General features: G+C 36.4%; 2 protein-coding genes across 2 annotated transcripts; both read right to left on the minus strand.

Moving 5' to 3' along the window:
- Window positions 1-3,880: 3,880 nt before the first annotated feature.
- LOC133879128 (uncharacterized) lies at window positions 3,881-7,483 on the minus strand. Its single transcript, XM_062317672.1, has 9 exons — window positions 7,078-7,483; window positions 6,762-7,003; window positions 6,463-6,690; window positions 6,292-6,384; window positions 6,105-6,206; window positions 5,661-5,991; window positions 5,235-5,315; window positions 5,086-5,143; window positions 3,881-4,007 (listed from the first exon to the last, which is right to left on the minus strand). The coding sequence occupies exons 1-8, from the start codon at window positions 7,481-7,483 to the stop codon at window positions 5,130-5,132; spliced, it is 1,497 nt and encodes a 498-aa protein (XP_062173656.1). The 3' UTR covers window positions 3,881-4,007; window positions 5,086-5,129.
- Window positions 7,484-7,635: 152 nt separating this feature from the next.
- LOC133879129 (uncharacterized) lies at window positions 7,636-10,451 on the minus strand. The gene is made up of 5 exons (XM_062317673.1): window positions 10,133-10,451; window positions 8,896-10,042; window positions 8,750-8,815; window positions 8,386-8,469; window positions 7,636-8,260 (listed from the first exon to the last, which is right to left on the minus strand). Exons 1-5 carry the CDS (start codon window positions 10,449-10,451, stop codon window positions 7,636-7,638), a joined length of 2,241 nt encoding a protein of 746 aa, XP_062173657.1.
- Between the last annotated feature and the right edge of the window lie 5,587 nt (window positions 10,452-16,038).

Raw genomic sequence — 16,038 nt, forward strand, 5'->3', positions numbered from 1 at the left:
GACTTCATGAATCATGGGAACTTCAACCCATGCAGAAGACTGACATCAAGTGATTTTCTGGAAAGTCCGGATAACTCCTTTCCTTGCACCGATTTCATCGCCCACCAATGAGAATCCACTACCGTGTTGTACCCTAACACTAATAATACCTTTCTCTACACCAACTTCAAGGCCCCCCAAAGATTCTACTTTATCAGCTTGTTCCTCAAACCTCGGGATTACATGATCACCCATTAACACGTCTCCCTATTGTGCACCCGAGATTTCCACATTGGATTGAGCTGTTGAGTTGGAGACGTGAACGTAAGAAGAACCTCTCATGGTGGTTGGCACATCACCGACGAAACCCCTTTCACCGCTGAAAATCCTCATGAAAGGTTGAGATTTATTCTTTACAGTAATACAACCCTCCTCCTGAGTATATTCCCCATGTCTGTTACTGGCACTCCTTGGACACCTCGGTCAAACCGTCCACGTTCAGAAACAGAATGTTTAAACACCAGGGAAGCTCGACGCCATGTGCCAAATTAGGTCGGATGTGACCACTTATTCAACAATGATGTCATATAGGAGTGTTTCTCTTAGTAGGAGGCTTCTTGATAGGCTATACAACACCCCCCCCCCCCCCCCCACCTAACAATACCCTTTCCCTTATCCACACAAGCGGTTGGAGGCTCTAGAACTGTGGGCTTAACGAACACGGTTTTAGAGGTGGAGGCTATATCAGAGGTAGAAGCAACATATCCGAGTCTAGTTTTGTCATATGGGCACTTCTAAACTGACAGCATCCGAGTAATCTTCTCATCAGTCATCCTCTATATCTGCAGCTATGCTTCCAACAACTTCTCTTCCAAGCCTGTGATCTTAAGAAGCAATGTGCTCCTCTCGGTCTTTAAACTATTTAGCTCTAGCACATGTTGTTAGGGGGGTCTCTCTCAGCTTCAAGAACTTAACATAGAGGATCTTGTAGGCCTCTTTCAATTCTTCTCCATCATCACTAATCTCAGAATAATCGGATTAAGATTCCTTTGGCTCTTCATGTGGAGCAATAAAAGTTAGGAATTCCTAATCCTTATCCAGAGCCTCTTCTTTTTCTGACTCGTTATTGTGAGTTTTAAATTACTCGCAAGTGCACGAATCATTTGCAATATAGCATGAGTGCAAGTGCGAGGTCCAATCCACTGGGAATTATGTTGCAAAAATTAATCTCTATTTAAACTAATCCTATTTTAACCTAGTTCCAATTTCTGAGGTTTTAAAATAATAAACTAAATAAAACTGAATTAAAAATAACAGAGAAAAAAAAATTAAGGTTTTTAGAATCCACCTCGCCAAATGGGAGCACACATTCTCATGTTTGTTAATACATCCTATGCATGTTCTAATTTTCATAAAATTACCTATTGAAAGATTCTACAAATCACGATGAATATCCAATTTAATTCATAACCATCCAATGTATTCGTTTGATTAACAAATCACAATGAATATCCAAATTAAATAAAAAGATTCAATGTATCATTTGGATGAAACACATTAGTATCCAACGTTTGCACACATATTAATCGAAACAATCAATTAAAAGAGTTTTAATCCTTTAATTGAATTGAAATGAACATACATTCAGATTGTATGAACAAAATATGAAAATACGAAATCTAATCAATGGTTGGGCTTCATCTTCAACCTTAGTTGAAGATTTAACCTCTCATGACTAAAAATAGCACACTAACTTTTATTAAAAATATAACATTGAGAGACTAACAAAAGTAAAACCTTGCGAAAAAAAGAACTGCAGTATTGTTCCTGTACACGTCTTGCAGGGCTTGCGCCTAATGCACACCTCACCTCCTTTTATAAGAAATGCTCAATCTTTATAAGGTGCTGCTAGGGTTAGGAGAAAATTCTGAAAATGCTGCTTCTATCCTCATGGTCACAAGAAAAAAAATAAAATAAAGATAAAAAATCTTGTCTTGGTGCTTCAGGTTCAGCCGCCCTCACTCACTTGCCATGCCTTGTATGTTTGGTCAGCATCAAGTCACCAAGAAGAAGAAAAATCTGATGGGTATTAAGAAAATAATCCACGTGATTTGCTGCAGGTCTTCAAGAAATCTTGGGCAAATCAACCTTAAGGACAAGACAAAAAAAATTGTTTCTCTCCTTGCACCTCTACATTCACGTGTACAATTTTTTCTTCTTCTTCTTCTTCTTCTTCTTCTTCTTTTTTTTTTTTTTTTTTCATCCCAAGGTGCTACACCACTCTGGAACCTTTGGTTTTGTACAAAACTTCCATATATATATAATGAAAGTGAGCCAAAATTGAAATGGTTTTTCTTTTCTGCTAATTGTTTGCAATTTTAAAATCACAATTTTCTCTCAATGACCTACAAAACACTAAAACTTAAAAAAATAAAAAAAAATAAATAAATAAAAAATAAATAAATAAAAAAAAATCAGAAAATAATAAAACTAAAGGTTTAGTAAATGAAAATTAAGAGGTCTAAATATACAATATTTTGCAATCATCAAATACCCCAAAACATACATTTTGCTAGTCCCTTAGCAAAACAAAATGAAAAATAAAATTAAAGCATGAAACATAAGTCCGTTGTCATAGGAGAAACGATTGCATTTTGCCTATGCAACAAGCTTTTAAACTCTTAGGACTCCCTAGTGGACGAGTGAAGTCTCGTGAGGGTTTGTCAGAAATGATACCCACAAACATTTTAAAGCACTATACTGTTGACAAACAAGGATTTCCATACAAACGCATGGTTCACATATCATGAGTAGGTTTAACAAAGTGAATATCACAATCATATCATCAGGACATAAAAAATCATTCAACACATAGTTGGAAAATTGAGACTACACTTGCTGGACAAAAAGGGCAAAGTGATATTAATATAGACTCATGAGGTTTCGATTTTTCTCAAAGTTTGTGTACCCCAAAATTCATAGGAATGTTATCAGATAAAAACAACCAAGGCTTAAATCAAAATGCACAATTTTTATTTTATTTATTTATTTATTTATTGTATAGGCTATGCAATGTCTAACTCCTTTAAGCTTTCTAATTGACCTATGTACACTACAAGAAATTACTACATTTATGTCCTTTTTAAAAAGACTACATACAAAGAAATAAGACTTAAAAAAAGTGGGTGTCCTTTTTATGTAGTCATTTACAAAATGTAGTAAACCCTTAGTCTAGAAATTTTTTTGGAAGCCTTTTAATTTAAAAGGTGGGCAACCCACGTCATTCTACCAATAAGGTCTTGAATAGTCTTCAAGTCCTTTAAAAAAGGACACACAAATTGTTCACCCTTTTACGGGGACGGAAATTAACGTGGGCAACGCCCGTCTTAGTTAATGGGTCTTCAAAGCTTGAAACCTGCTTCGCGTCGTTATAAAGGTCGTAAAACCACGTCTCAAGCCTGCTTCCTTCTACCTGCTACACGACTAGAATTCTTGAATTGCACAGCACAGCACGTCATTTATTTGAGGACGTGAATTGTGCCCAATAACGTGAGCTACAAAAGGTAGCTTAAAGAAGTCATTTTCAAAAGGTTCTAAAATTGTATTCTTTGACTTTTGTAAAAGGTAGTGATTTTGCTCCATTTTATTCTTTATATTTAATATATTTCAAAAATTAAAATTTAAAATCAACTTTAATGTTTCCAAATCTGAGAACCTATATACCTATACATATATATAATTGCTCTCCCAAAAATTACAACCATACACAAATCATACACATTGACATCTCCATATACACAGACATCAATTACAATAACTGGTCAATTATAATTGTTTCGCCAAAATAGTTATGCTTGTAACGAAATTTAAAATACATAAATAATGGAGTTCAGTCAGTCTCTCTTACCAAAAAAAAAAACAAAAAAAAAACGCATCGTCCATAATTAAATGTGAATAGCATACAACTTTCACATTCTGTCGAAGACGAACGGCCAGCAGCATTTCAGCATCTCCCAATACTCAGATAACTACATTAAAAACAAAAATAATCTCGTTATGATCCATATAAGAGAAATGTATATACTAGTTAATTAATAAATAACCCAAATATGTATTAGTAAACTTCAAATACACATATCTATAACTTGAAAACTGAAAAGGAGTGCTAATGTGGTTGTTTTTAATCTTTTATATAATGAATGAGAAGTAAAGGTTTTGAAGTGGGGATAAAATCTCAGTAGAAGACCTCATCTATGATTTATAAGGTGAATATATTCAGAACTTCTATCACATAGCATGCAGTAAAATTTTATGAACCAGGTGAATATAAAAGAGAATAAATTTACTAAATACCTGAACTACTCTTCAATCTTGTAGAAAAAGACAACAAAAAAATAATTGCGAAAATAAAAAAAAACTGCATGTGCTTGTCATAAATTCAAATTCACAATGATACCTCTAAAAAAAAAAAAAAAAGTTAAAATTGATTGGGCAGAACTCAAAAAGCTTTTCTCCTAAAATTTTCTCACCAAACACACAACTTTCCAAGAGCATGCTATGCCATGTTGTATAAACTTCTGATTTCACTTCATTAACAACTTATGGATGTCTTACTCATAGCTCAGTGGAAGCCAAATATCAGGTAAATTTCTGCATTATCATATCACCCAATGGAACCCAAACATTCCATAAAATAATGAGGATTAATCCCTCACAACCTGTGTAGTATGAATACTTCTCAGAGGGAGTTGGTATCCTTACACATCTTGAATGTTTTTAATAAGTACTAGATACAATGTTAATATTAAAGGATATAAACATAGGAAGGGATAACACAGCATGTTTGGAATAACATACAAAAGAAGATGGCCTACATGCTAAAATTATTTCACTTTATGAGCATGAAATGTTTAACGTTAATAGTCAAACAAGTACAATATATTAAGAAAGTCTTAATTAAGATTGTGGATCCCCAAACTTCTAATCTAGATAGAATAATGAACCACTTTCTAATTTACTCGTGTCCAAGAAATATAAGCATGTCCAGGATCAAGAGGTAAGCATACTAGTAAACAATTGTCTTCATATTAGTTTAAATAACTTTACCTTCACAGCCACCAACTTCACAGCTACCCCGCTACAAAGTTCCTTTAGCATCCATTTCCTAAACACGTACAACATCACAAGTACAAGACTAGAATTAGTGGATTGCATATGTACGTTATTTCATTAATAAAATTTGTTCGAAAATTCACCCGGTGTCCTGCTGTCCTCTTCCCCACCATCATCTCTCGCTTGCACGACATCCGCATTTCGAACAATAGGGTCTTCATCACCTACATAATTAATTGTAACACATTCTCATGACAACAAACTTTCATATGTATAGTTTGCTCTTACAGCATTGACAACAAATTACCATGTGTTGTTCATTTTCTTGGGGATTCAACAAAGTATGTAAGACAAAAAGATGTAATTTCATATCCTAAATTTAGAGTGCACTCTTCTCCATATTAGTTAATTAACACTGGCTACTTGTAATATTTCTATATATGTGCTGTTTAAAGCAATGTTAGGTATTGATGATACCTGAATTAACATTGTAATAAACTGTCGTAGTACTTAATCTTAACAATAGAAATACTACAAAATACACCATTAACATTAGTGAAATGTCGTACCTGGAATGTTTGCGGCATTGCCGACACGCGCTGCCCATGGAACATCCTTCTCCCGCATAAGCAAATCAATCATGTTTCGCATCTGATCCACGGTTGTTTCCAACCTACTAATCTGACTTGCACAACCGTCATGATTGTTAGATGTAGATGCCCCATTAAAATTGAACCTTGCTCTACCAGAAGTACGCCCGAAGCCAACTCCACGGACATGGCCAGGCCGTTCCGAGCCCATTACTTGTGCATATGGGTCGTCGGGTGACCATGATATTGACCCATTCGCACGTACCCCACTTGTCGGAGCATCTCGCGACATTAATTCCTCCATTTGGGCCTGTAAAATATAGAAAACCTTATACATATTTTGTCGTTAACCTAATTAATTAGAATATGTGCATGTGTACATCTATAGATCTTTACGCATATTCATAAAGTGAATACACTTACCATCATCCTCGCAGCCTCTTCATTGACAGGGTTGCCGTCCTTCTTTTTGTGAGTCACCATAAAAAGTTGGCTACGATTCGGGGTATACCCTGACTCTTTTTCCTGCATGTAAAAAGTCATATATTTATACAACAATGTCAAACAATAAATCAAGCCAACACATATTTGTTCAGGATAAAACACGTACCATTTGATATGCAAGACGTGCAAAGCTTTTTGACCCAGAGGTGTGGTGAAATTTCTGCAAGGCCCGGCTTTCTTTGTTTACATTGGCCCTTTCCTATATTATTTATTACCATAGTGAGATATAGAACGCATGTAAATCATAATACATCATAATAGTCATGTTATGTATTACCTTATCAAGTTCACTTTTCCATCTCCGAACCATTACTTCCAGAGTTTCAGGAGGGAGCCCGTGGTTGGTAGGTGTCGATTCAAGGATTTCTTCAACTGTCTCACCCTCCTTAATTTGTAGTGAATGCTTGATCCCATACCTATAATCCTTCCTCTTTTTCCCCAGGTCCATGAATGTGATCCTTTTAATTTCACTCAGTTGTTGACTAGTCTCAACATGGAATTTTGACTACATACAAATTGACAATTATAATGTTATAATTTTGTAGCTTCAAGTGTAACAAAACAAACATTACCTACCATTAGAGTAGCCCAAATATCTTCCTTCTTTTGAGTTGATACCCTCCTCCAATTATGTGTTTCTAACTCGCTAAATTGACTGCTTCTGATCAGCTTCCCCCCAAGGCTTCTCAATTTTTCACTGCCAGGGCCAACTGGCTGACATCCTTCATTAAATTCAATCACTACCCTTTCACCTCGTGGCAACTGCCAAACATTAGCAGGCGAAGGCATTGGCCTGACATTCACTCTACCATCGCTATCTGTAGTTCAAATCTAATAAATGTTAGACATGAACCACACAATTCAATAAAAAGTTTGAATTTTTACAACATACCAATAGTGCGGACCTCTCCCGGCCCAACGACCTGTGGTTGTGGCCGTTCCGTGTCTAGACCAGGTGTGGATGTGCGTAAAGATGCATGTAGGTCACCGGTGGAAGGTGATGGCAGTTGGTTTTCACTTCGCTCTGGAATGGGTACGACGGTGGTGGACCCAATACGTTGTGACGCATCCTCCCATCCCAAGTACCAACCCGGTGGAGGGGGGGGCATAGTAAATCCTTTTTCAAATTGTGAATGAGACAGAGTATCATTCTCTTCAAATGCAGGTCTGTATGGAGATTCAGCATTAGGATCTTGTGTCTCGTCGTCATCAGAGGATGGACATGAACCAACGAGTGGTTCTTTACCTTTATCAACTCTTGAGAACGCAGGGAATCTTGGTCTTTTATTGTGTGCCATTCATACCTGCATATTTCAATTTGTTAGATGCAATTAAAAATATGTAATTGTCCAAAATATAATTTTTAAAAAGAGAAAGAATATGCATACAACATATTAAATACTATTTCATTGCTTCGTAATTTCAACTGGTTGTTGTTTATTCACCATTACTACAATCCCACTTCAGTGACATCTACGTCATTTTGAGCGCAATCAACGTCATCATTGCCAAAATCATTCGTTTCTTGGAGCATGTTCAGATTGAAAGGCACGTTCTCACGGTAGTCCCCAACATCATCGTCAAGACCCTCCCCTTGGCCGACATCGTATACATTTCGTGGTTTTGTCTTAACAACAACAGCCCAATCTGGGTGCCTTGGATCCTCAACATAATAGACTTGTGATACCTGAGAAGATAATACAAAGGGTTCATCATTTATCCTCTCTCCCGTGTGTATCAGGCGTTTGAAGCTCACTAATTCTATACCATATCCATCCTCCTTGTACCCCTTATCTTTTTTTATATCCGCCCAATCACACTTGAACATCACATATCGAGTCCCATCATAATATTGCACTTCAATTATGTTAGTTAGCTTGCCGTAGTAGGTCGGGCCATCTATTGTGGACACACTTACTCCGCTATTTTGAGTTCTCTTTCCAATATCATGAGCCAAAGTCCGAAACATCATGCCATTAGTGACATATCGGTTAAATGAGACAGCGGATTGCATAGGTCCTTTTGCATGCCAAACAAGCTTGGACCCCAAATAATTTCTGTGTACCTCATCCAAGCTGTCAACATGATGATTGGATAACGTTCATCAGAGTGATTATTTAAAATAAATGTGGTGGAAGTAAGTCTTACCGGTGTTATATAAATTAATAGTCACAACATGACACTTACATAACCCAGGTACCAGTCACAAAATTCTTGTACGTGCTTATTTTGCAAATCCTTTTCAGATCCATCGTGAGAAACCCTTAGAATCTGTAGGTGCATCCTACATAAAGATCACAACTAATCGTTACATTAATGTTCATAATCCTTTGTACACTTCTCAATTTGGTAAATAAAATTATGAAACTCACATGTGCAACGGTAGGAAATCGTCAGAGTTGAAAACTATATATCGATGTGCTTGTTTCATGCTCAATCCCCCAAGATTGATATTAGTAACTGCTCCCCTTGATTCCTCTTGGTTCCGTGGTAGTCTATTGTGAATTGTGGGTGCGTTTTCTAAATAACGAGAACAAAACGTCAATAATTCATTCATTATGTACCCTTCTGCAATAGAGCCTTCTGGAGCAGCTTTGTTGCGAACGCTACATTTGTATTGATGAAGGCACCTATAATAATGACGCAAAATCTCACTCAGTTGCACAAAAGTGATGTTAATAATTAACTTTTTCAAGTCAAGAACTAATACCTCTCAGCAGGATACATCCATCTAAAGTGGACCGGTCCACCTAGTTTACATTCAGTAGCTAGATGTACAACAACATGCACCATCAAGGTAAAAAAGCCCGGTGGGAATATTTGTTCCAGTTGGCATAATATGATGGGGATCTGAGACTCAAGACGATCCAAATCCTCTAACCGCATTGTTTTGGAACATATCTCCCTGAAGTACCCAGACAACTGTATCAAAGGTTCTACAACATTCTTTGGTAAGGAACCGCGTAGTGCAACCGGCAGCAGTTGTTGCATGAGGATGTGACTGTCATGACTTTTCATCCCTCCCATAGTATGTTCCTTGAGTTTAACACAACGTGACACATTTGAAGCGTACCCATCTGGCACTCTTACATCCTGTATGACCTTTAAAAAGTTATATTTCTGCTCCTTAGACATTGTGAAGCAAGCAGAGGGAAAGTATGTCTTGTTTTGCTCTGTGGTAACCTGATGCAGATTAGGTCTTAAATTCATTTTTTGAAGGTCCATACGTGCTTCGTCGTTGTCCTTTGTTTTCCCCTTCATGTCCAACAACGTTCCAAGAATATTATCAACCACATTTTTTTCAATGTGCATTACATCAAGGTTATGACGCAACAAGTTATGTCTCCAGTAGGGGAGTCTGAAGAAAATACTTTGCTTCTTCCAAATACTTTTCTCTTTGTTGATCGAGGAATCAGTTCTTGGCCTTTTGCCCATAGAGTGCCCAAACAAATATTCTACACCCTCTAACTGTCTCATTAGCTCATCACCATTTGGCGTCACAGGCTTTGTTCCCGCTTCTTTTGTACCATCGAAAGATTTCTTCATCTTTCTCCACCTATGATCCTTATGCAGCCATCTCCTATGCCCCATATAACAATATTTTCTCCCATAAGTTAACCAGATAGACTGAGTTGAATCCATACAACAGGGACATGCATGAGGGCCTTTTGTACTCCATCCAGACAAATCGGCATATGCGGGAAAATCATTAATTGTCCACATCAATGTTGCACGCATCGTAAACTTCTTCTTCGATGATACATCATAAGTAGTAACACCGACATCCCACAATTCCATCAATTCGTGTACTAGAGGTTGTAGGTATACATCTATATTCATTCCTGGTGCTCTTGGACCTGGGATAATTAAGGATAACATAAAATAGGGTTGTTTCATACACATCCAAGGAGGAAAGTTGTATGTTACCAACATAACTGGCCAAATACTGTGGGAAGTACTCATGTTTCCGTAAGGGTTAAATCCATCTGACGCTAGGCCAAGCCTAACATTGCGTGGTTCTGAGGCAAAATCAGGATACCGTGCATCAAATGTCTTCCAAGCTTCACCATCGGCTGGATGCCTTAGGACACCATCTTTTGTGCGCTCGTTAGCATGCCACTGCATGTGCGATGCTGTATGATGTGACATAAACAACCTTTGTAACCTAGGTATCAATGGAAACCATCGCAAGACCTTCGCTGGCTTTTTTTTTGGCTTTCGAGACGTCCCATCAATCATACCATTATCTTCCTTCCACTTAGACATTTTGCATGTTGTACAGTTTTCTAAATTCTCGGACTCCTTCCAAAATAACATACAACCATTACGGCAACACGGGATCTTCTGATATTCAAGTCCCAAGTCCTTCATGTACTTTTTTCGCTTCATATGTGTCTTTTGGCAATGGTGATTCGGTTGGAATCAACTCATTGATAAATTCAAGCAAAAAGGTGAATAGCGCATTACTTAATCCACCCATACACTTCAAACTATAGAGACGTACAATGGCCCCTAATTTACTATGTTTTGTGTTATCATGGAGGGGCTTATCAGCATCCTTAAGCATTTCATAGAACTTCCTAGCATTCTCATCGGGACCCTCAAGATCTTCTTCCAGTTCAGTGGGATCCACGTCTACTCGAGAATCGTGCATAGTGAAGACATCATGCAACATGGCATGCATTCCAGTTGTTGACCCTTCATGTGTTGACATCTCATCAACGGGTGACACACTATAGCCTACATGACTCGGCTCCCTATGAATGGGTGTGCTAATGTTTTCCCCATGCATATACCAATCGGTGTAACCTTGCAAAATTCCCGCCCCCGACGTCAAATGGTCATGAACAACTTGTTGTCGTAGTGTCTTGCGAAAGCAACATCTCTTACATGGGCACAACATGAACCCAGGTGTCTTAGTATTTACTGCTGCAAATTCCACGAAAGATTTAACACCGTCCATATACTTTTTCGAAGTTCTATGCTCTGTCATCCAACTCTTATCCATGGCTTCACTAGATTAAGATAAAAATACCATTAACTTTACAACAAGAAATTTAACACGGTAGAAGCACGTCATGCTATATATGCATATTTAATGTAAAACCATATTCTATACCATTCTTTTTCTACCTTTTGTTTCTTAAATTTCAATCTTAGATGGGATTTTGGAGTAGGTACAGCTGAAAGTCCTTTGGCCAAACAACATATTGAGCCTCGAGGGGAAAAGGTAATGCTTGTCACCGTTAAAAACATAATGGAAGAATAGCATTAATGCTTGTAACATTTTAAAAATTTGAGGTAGCAAAAGCCGGTCTTAATTGAAAATAAATTCATTTATTACATCTACAATTCATGAGAAGGTAGCTTTTTTAAACTGACGGTCAAAGGGAGTAATATTTCTTTGTCAAACTTCTTGATGTCAGGGTGGGGAAATGAAATCTCTAAACTTTCTTTTTATTCATCATGAACTCAGTGAGAGAGAACCTTAATTAAAATCTAAAACTATATATATAAATACACACACACACACACACATATACTATACATGCAAACTCAAGGTACATATTTGAGGTTAAGAAGAAAAATCCTTGTTAGGCTATGGTTAAATTGGGATTTCCATATGATAGAACTAGAGAGTGAAATTCAAAGATAAATGACAGCCACAACATTGGTTTAGAAGTCCCAATCATAATATTTCACCTTCGACCAGTGAATTCTTTCAATAATTTTTTGTTTTTACATATTTTCGAGTTGGGTCTTGCATGCGGGGATGGGAGATATATTTATGGTTCTACCTTTTACTTATAGTATGTATTTTTTCTTTGGATCTCTTGCATTGGAACTCATATCACAGGATTAGAGAGGTCGAAAAGATAGAAAAATTTGGAAGCATTTTAAAGTGGTGTGAAAGGATTTTTATTAAGGCAATATTTCGTTGTTCTTGTTTTGGCTACAGAGGGCCATACCTACAAGCAATGTTAGGCATTTTCATATGCACACAATCCATGCTATGTGCATAAGCGTTCTAAAAATATTTAAACTCCAAAGCTCCAAAACACTGTAAAGCATAAACACCATTCTTCTTAAGAATAGGAATAACGCTCTAGTCCAAAGAGAATATTTCAATTTTTTGTACATCAAATTGTAGACATCCATAGTTTTATATATTTAATAAACTGAAGCTACTCTTAGATGGGCCCCAATGATAATAACTAAGCAATGGATTTTGCTCTCACTCTCCACGAGAGCTTAAGGCATTGTGAAAGTAAATGAAATTGAATTGATTTTAACTGTCCAAAACATCTAGGGTGTATTTAGATCATTTAAATATAACATGGAAGCCCTATTTTTTTTCCTAAAAAAGGCTTGTTTTTCATTCAACAAGGGGGGACATTTTCAGAGAATTGAGGAGTATATATGGCAGCATTTAATGGATAAACATAACTTTATAATGATCTTTGGTTAGGCTTAGAGATTATACAGTGTTTGCATGATAAAATTCTCACGGAAGCAGTACATATATTGCACATTTACATGCTGTATTTCTGGGAATTTCTACTTGTCTCCATGATGATTTCTTGCATGCTTGGTTCACAATTATAACCCAAATACACTAATTACACCTAAATCAGAATGTAATAGTTATCCAGCACCATTTTCCCCAAATACCTCACTAGCTAGCATTTGTAATCAAGAGAAATGCAAGGACGAAATATGTTCTACCGGTTAACAATTATAACCCAAATACACTAATTACACCTAAACCAGAATCTAATAGGAACTACAGCGTCATCTTTCCCAAATATCTCACTAGCATTTGTAATAAAGAGAAATCATAGGATGGAATATGAAAGAGATCAGCTAGAGGAGAAACTCACAGAATTTTTTAAATGGCAGCTAGCTAGCGATCCAAGTTGACGACGTCTAGACACAACGGTGATGGAGAGGGATATTTTTTGGCTGTTTGCGACTTGCTATGCACTGATATTGTTATCAGTGAGGGAGGCTAGCAAGGTAGAGTAAGAGATCGAGCGGGAAGTGTAAAATTCACCCGCCCGTTTCTACGAAATACATGGCAACGTGGGATACCTGGCGTCTTATATCATCGTGGGGATACTTAGCGACACATAGCAAATCGTCTGCAAGTCCTGCGTCTTTCAGCTTAATCACGGCTTCAACCCACGTCCTTTGCGTGTAGCACGTTTTCATTCCTTCACGTCTTCAACCCACGACGATAACTCTGGCCAGCACACGTCTTCAGTCCTCCACGAAAGTGAGAATTCGGACTTGAGTACAAGTCCTTTGAAGAAGGACTCGGCAAACGCACGTCTCAGCAAGCGCACGAAGACCCTTTTACGAAAGTAGTGCTTCTACGTTTTTTTTTTTTTTTAAAGATTGAGTCTTCAAACTGGACTTGAAGTCCTCTGAGAAATGACTCATCATCATCACATCTAACTTGTAGTACTCATGACTCTAGTGAATAGGCAGGGACGTAATTTGTTTTCTTTTTTTTTTTTTTTTTTTTTGTTTGAAAGAGCAAGGACATAAGTTTTATGGCTATTTAGGATTTTTTTTTTTTTTTTTTTTTTTTGAAAGAGCAGGCGTCAGTTTTAGGAGAAATAACTGGTCAATGGTCAAGTTTGAATTCAAACTTTCTTGACCATATCATATCAGATGGCTATTGCCTATTTAGGTTTTTACTTTTTTTTTTTTTTTTTTTTTTTTTTTGAAAGAACAAGGACGTCAGTTTAGGATATATTGCTCCAATGGTCAAGTTTGAATTCAAACTTTCTTGAATGTATCATATCATATGGCTATTTAGGAATTTTTTTTTAAAAAAAATTTCTTTTGTTTAAAAAAAAAAAAATTATCCACGAAAATGTATTTCAAATTAATCTTAATCTATCTCTTCAATGAGTAATATTTTATTATGACGAAATTCAAGAGAATTTTGAGACCTTTCTAATAAGGCAGCGTAATATTCATCCAAAAGTAGTTAAAACTCTGTATATTACATCACTTTATTGAAGGGTAGTAGGAAAAAAAGACTTAAAGACCCTGATTCTAACGGCTTCCTTAAAATAGGACTTTATCTCTTAGTTAAGGAGTCATTTTTGTAAAAGGTAGTAATACTCTGCAATTAAAGAAGTCATTTTTGTAAAAGGTAGTGATATTCTGCAATTCACAACCTTTTTGCAAAAGGTAGTGAAAAAAAAAGACCCTAAATACCTAGTTTTTTTGTAGTGGTAACAAGTGTTAGGCCAGTAACTCTCAAACCAGATGGTTTTAGGGCACTAGATATAGAAACATCCTTAAGGGCTTAATTACTCAAGTCAAAATGGCTACGAAGTCAAACTAGCCATACAGTCAACCAAATTGAATTTCTCATCTTTTTACACAAACACTCAATGCTTAGTGAGGCAAGAGGCCCGGTTACTCAATGAGAATTCAAACTGATGATATTATTATTATTATTATTATTATTATTATTATTATTATTATTATTAATTTAAGTCAAGGTTTTATCAACAAATTATCCTACAAATCTTAAGATACACATTCCTCAATTAAAATCTCATACCTCACAGAACCAATGCTAATGTGCTTGTGATATATAATTCTAACAAGTGAGTCTATCTAATCCAACAGGTGAGTTAAAATATTCAGATTTTTGATGACATGTAATGCTCAACTTGTTAAATAAATCATTGATATGCGAAGTACAGTTGCAATGTAATCATGCTCAATCAACAACCTAGCACAATTTTATTTTTTTTTGAATTTTTTAGATTTTTGAAAGTTTTCTAGTACAAAAGGACAAATAAACAAACAAACAAACAAACAAGGTGTTTTTCCATAACCCTAAACTTGAATTACACATTTTCTGCAATGTGTAGTATAGAAATACATTACCAGAAGGAAACATTAAAGTGTGAAAAAGGCCAGGGCATCCCCCAAACTTAAACACGAGCACATCTATCACAAACTAAAAGCAATATTTCTCACAGGAACACACATCACAGGGTCAATTGCTGTTAGAAACAAAAAAAAAAAAAAAAAAAAAAAAAAAAAAAAAGACAAATGAAATGAAAAACAACAAAAAAAAAATGTACAAAAAATAAAATGGAAAAGATAAGTTACCACACATTCCCCGATCATTGGGATGTCCAACTAATCCCTTCCACCCTTTGTTCTTTAGAATTTGATAGCCCTCTGGCAGAATGTTTCACCATCTTATGTAGCCTACTTGCTTGCTTCGAAGGATCTTCTTAGGAAGATAATTCTTATATTTGTGACCTTGTGTGCACAGATCCTTGGCAAATTTATCTTAAGATGACACTTTAAGACATTGAAGAATTGAAGCTTTGGGCTTATGCTTGTTTTCTTTGCAAGGTTGTCTTCCTGGATTTGCCTTAGGGTTTTCTCCTATGCTTGTTTTCTATACAGGGTTGTCTCCTTGGATTTGCCTTAGGGTTTTCTCCCTTACTTGTTTTCTCTGTAGGGTTGTCTACCTGGAACCGGGCTTAGCTTATTCCTCCTAAAAACCTGCTTCCTTCCTGTAAAAGAAGTGACATCAACGGGTTCCTAATCTTTAGACCAGGAACACTCCAATGCTTAAGTCGACTCTATTCTTTTGTTCAGAATACAATACTCCAAAAATCTTGGGAATCTTCTGTCTTTATTTTTATTATTCTGAGTTCATATAACATAGTTCCATGAAAACATCATTGCAAAAAAAAACAAAAACAAAAACAAAAAAAAAGATTCCCGATGGTCCTCTTTACCTTATCTTGGCTATGACCTCTTATTGCCACAGTTCCTTACGCTTTGGGCTCCTGATTCTTTGGTT

This window comes from Alnus glutinosa, chromosome 10, assembly GCF_958979055.1.
Source record: "Alnus glutinosa chromosome 10, dhAlnGlut1.1, whole genome shotgun sequence".
Classification (NCBI taxonomy): Eukaryota; Viridiplantae; Streptophyta; class Magnoliopsida; order Fagales; family Betulaceae; genus Alnus; species Alnus glutinosa.

What these genes read in the sequence shown, in the direction of transcription:
- LOC133879128 (XM_062317672.1), bottom strand. Translation starts at nt 7,483, where the DNA reads ATGGCACACAATAAAAGACCAAGATTCCCTGCGTTCTCAAGAGTTGAT. An exon ending in GGGAGAGGTCCGCACTATTG is followed by an intron (nt 7,004 to 7,077) that starts GTATGTTGTAAA and finishes TTTGAACTACAG; the next exon opens with ATAGCGATGGTAGAGTGAAT. An exon ending in GGAAAAGTGAACTTGATAAG is followed by an intron (nt 6,385 to 6,462) that starts GTAATACATAAC and finishes TAAATAATATAG; the next exon opens with GAAAGGGCCAATGTAAACAA.
- LOC133879129 (XM_062317673.1), bottom strand. Translation starts at nt 10,451, where the DNA reads ATGTCTAAGTGGAAGGAAGATAATGGTATGATTGATGGGACGTCTCGA. An exon ending in TGGATGTATCCTGCTGAGAG is followed by an intron (nt 8,816 to 8,895) that starts GTATTAGTTCTT and finishes TCATTATTATAG; the next exon opens with GTGCCTTCATCAATACAAAT. An exon ending in GAAGGCTCTATTGCAGAAGG is followed by an intron (nt 8,470 to 8,749) that starts GTACATAATGAA and finishes ATCTTTATGTAG; the next exon opens with GATGCACCTACAGATTCTAA.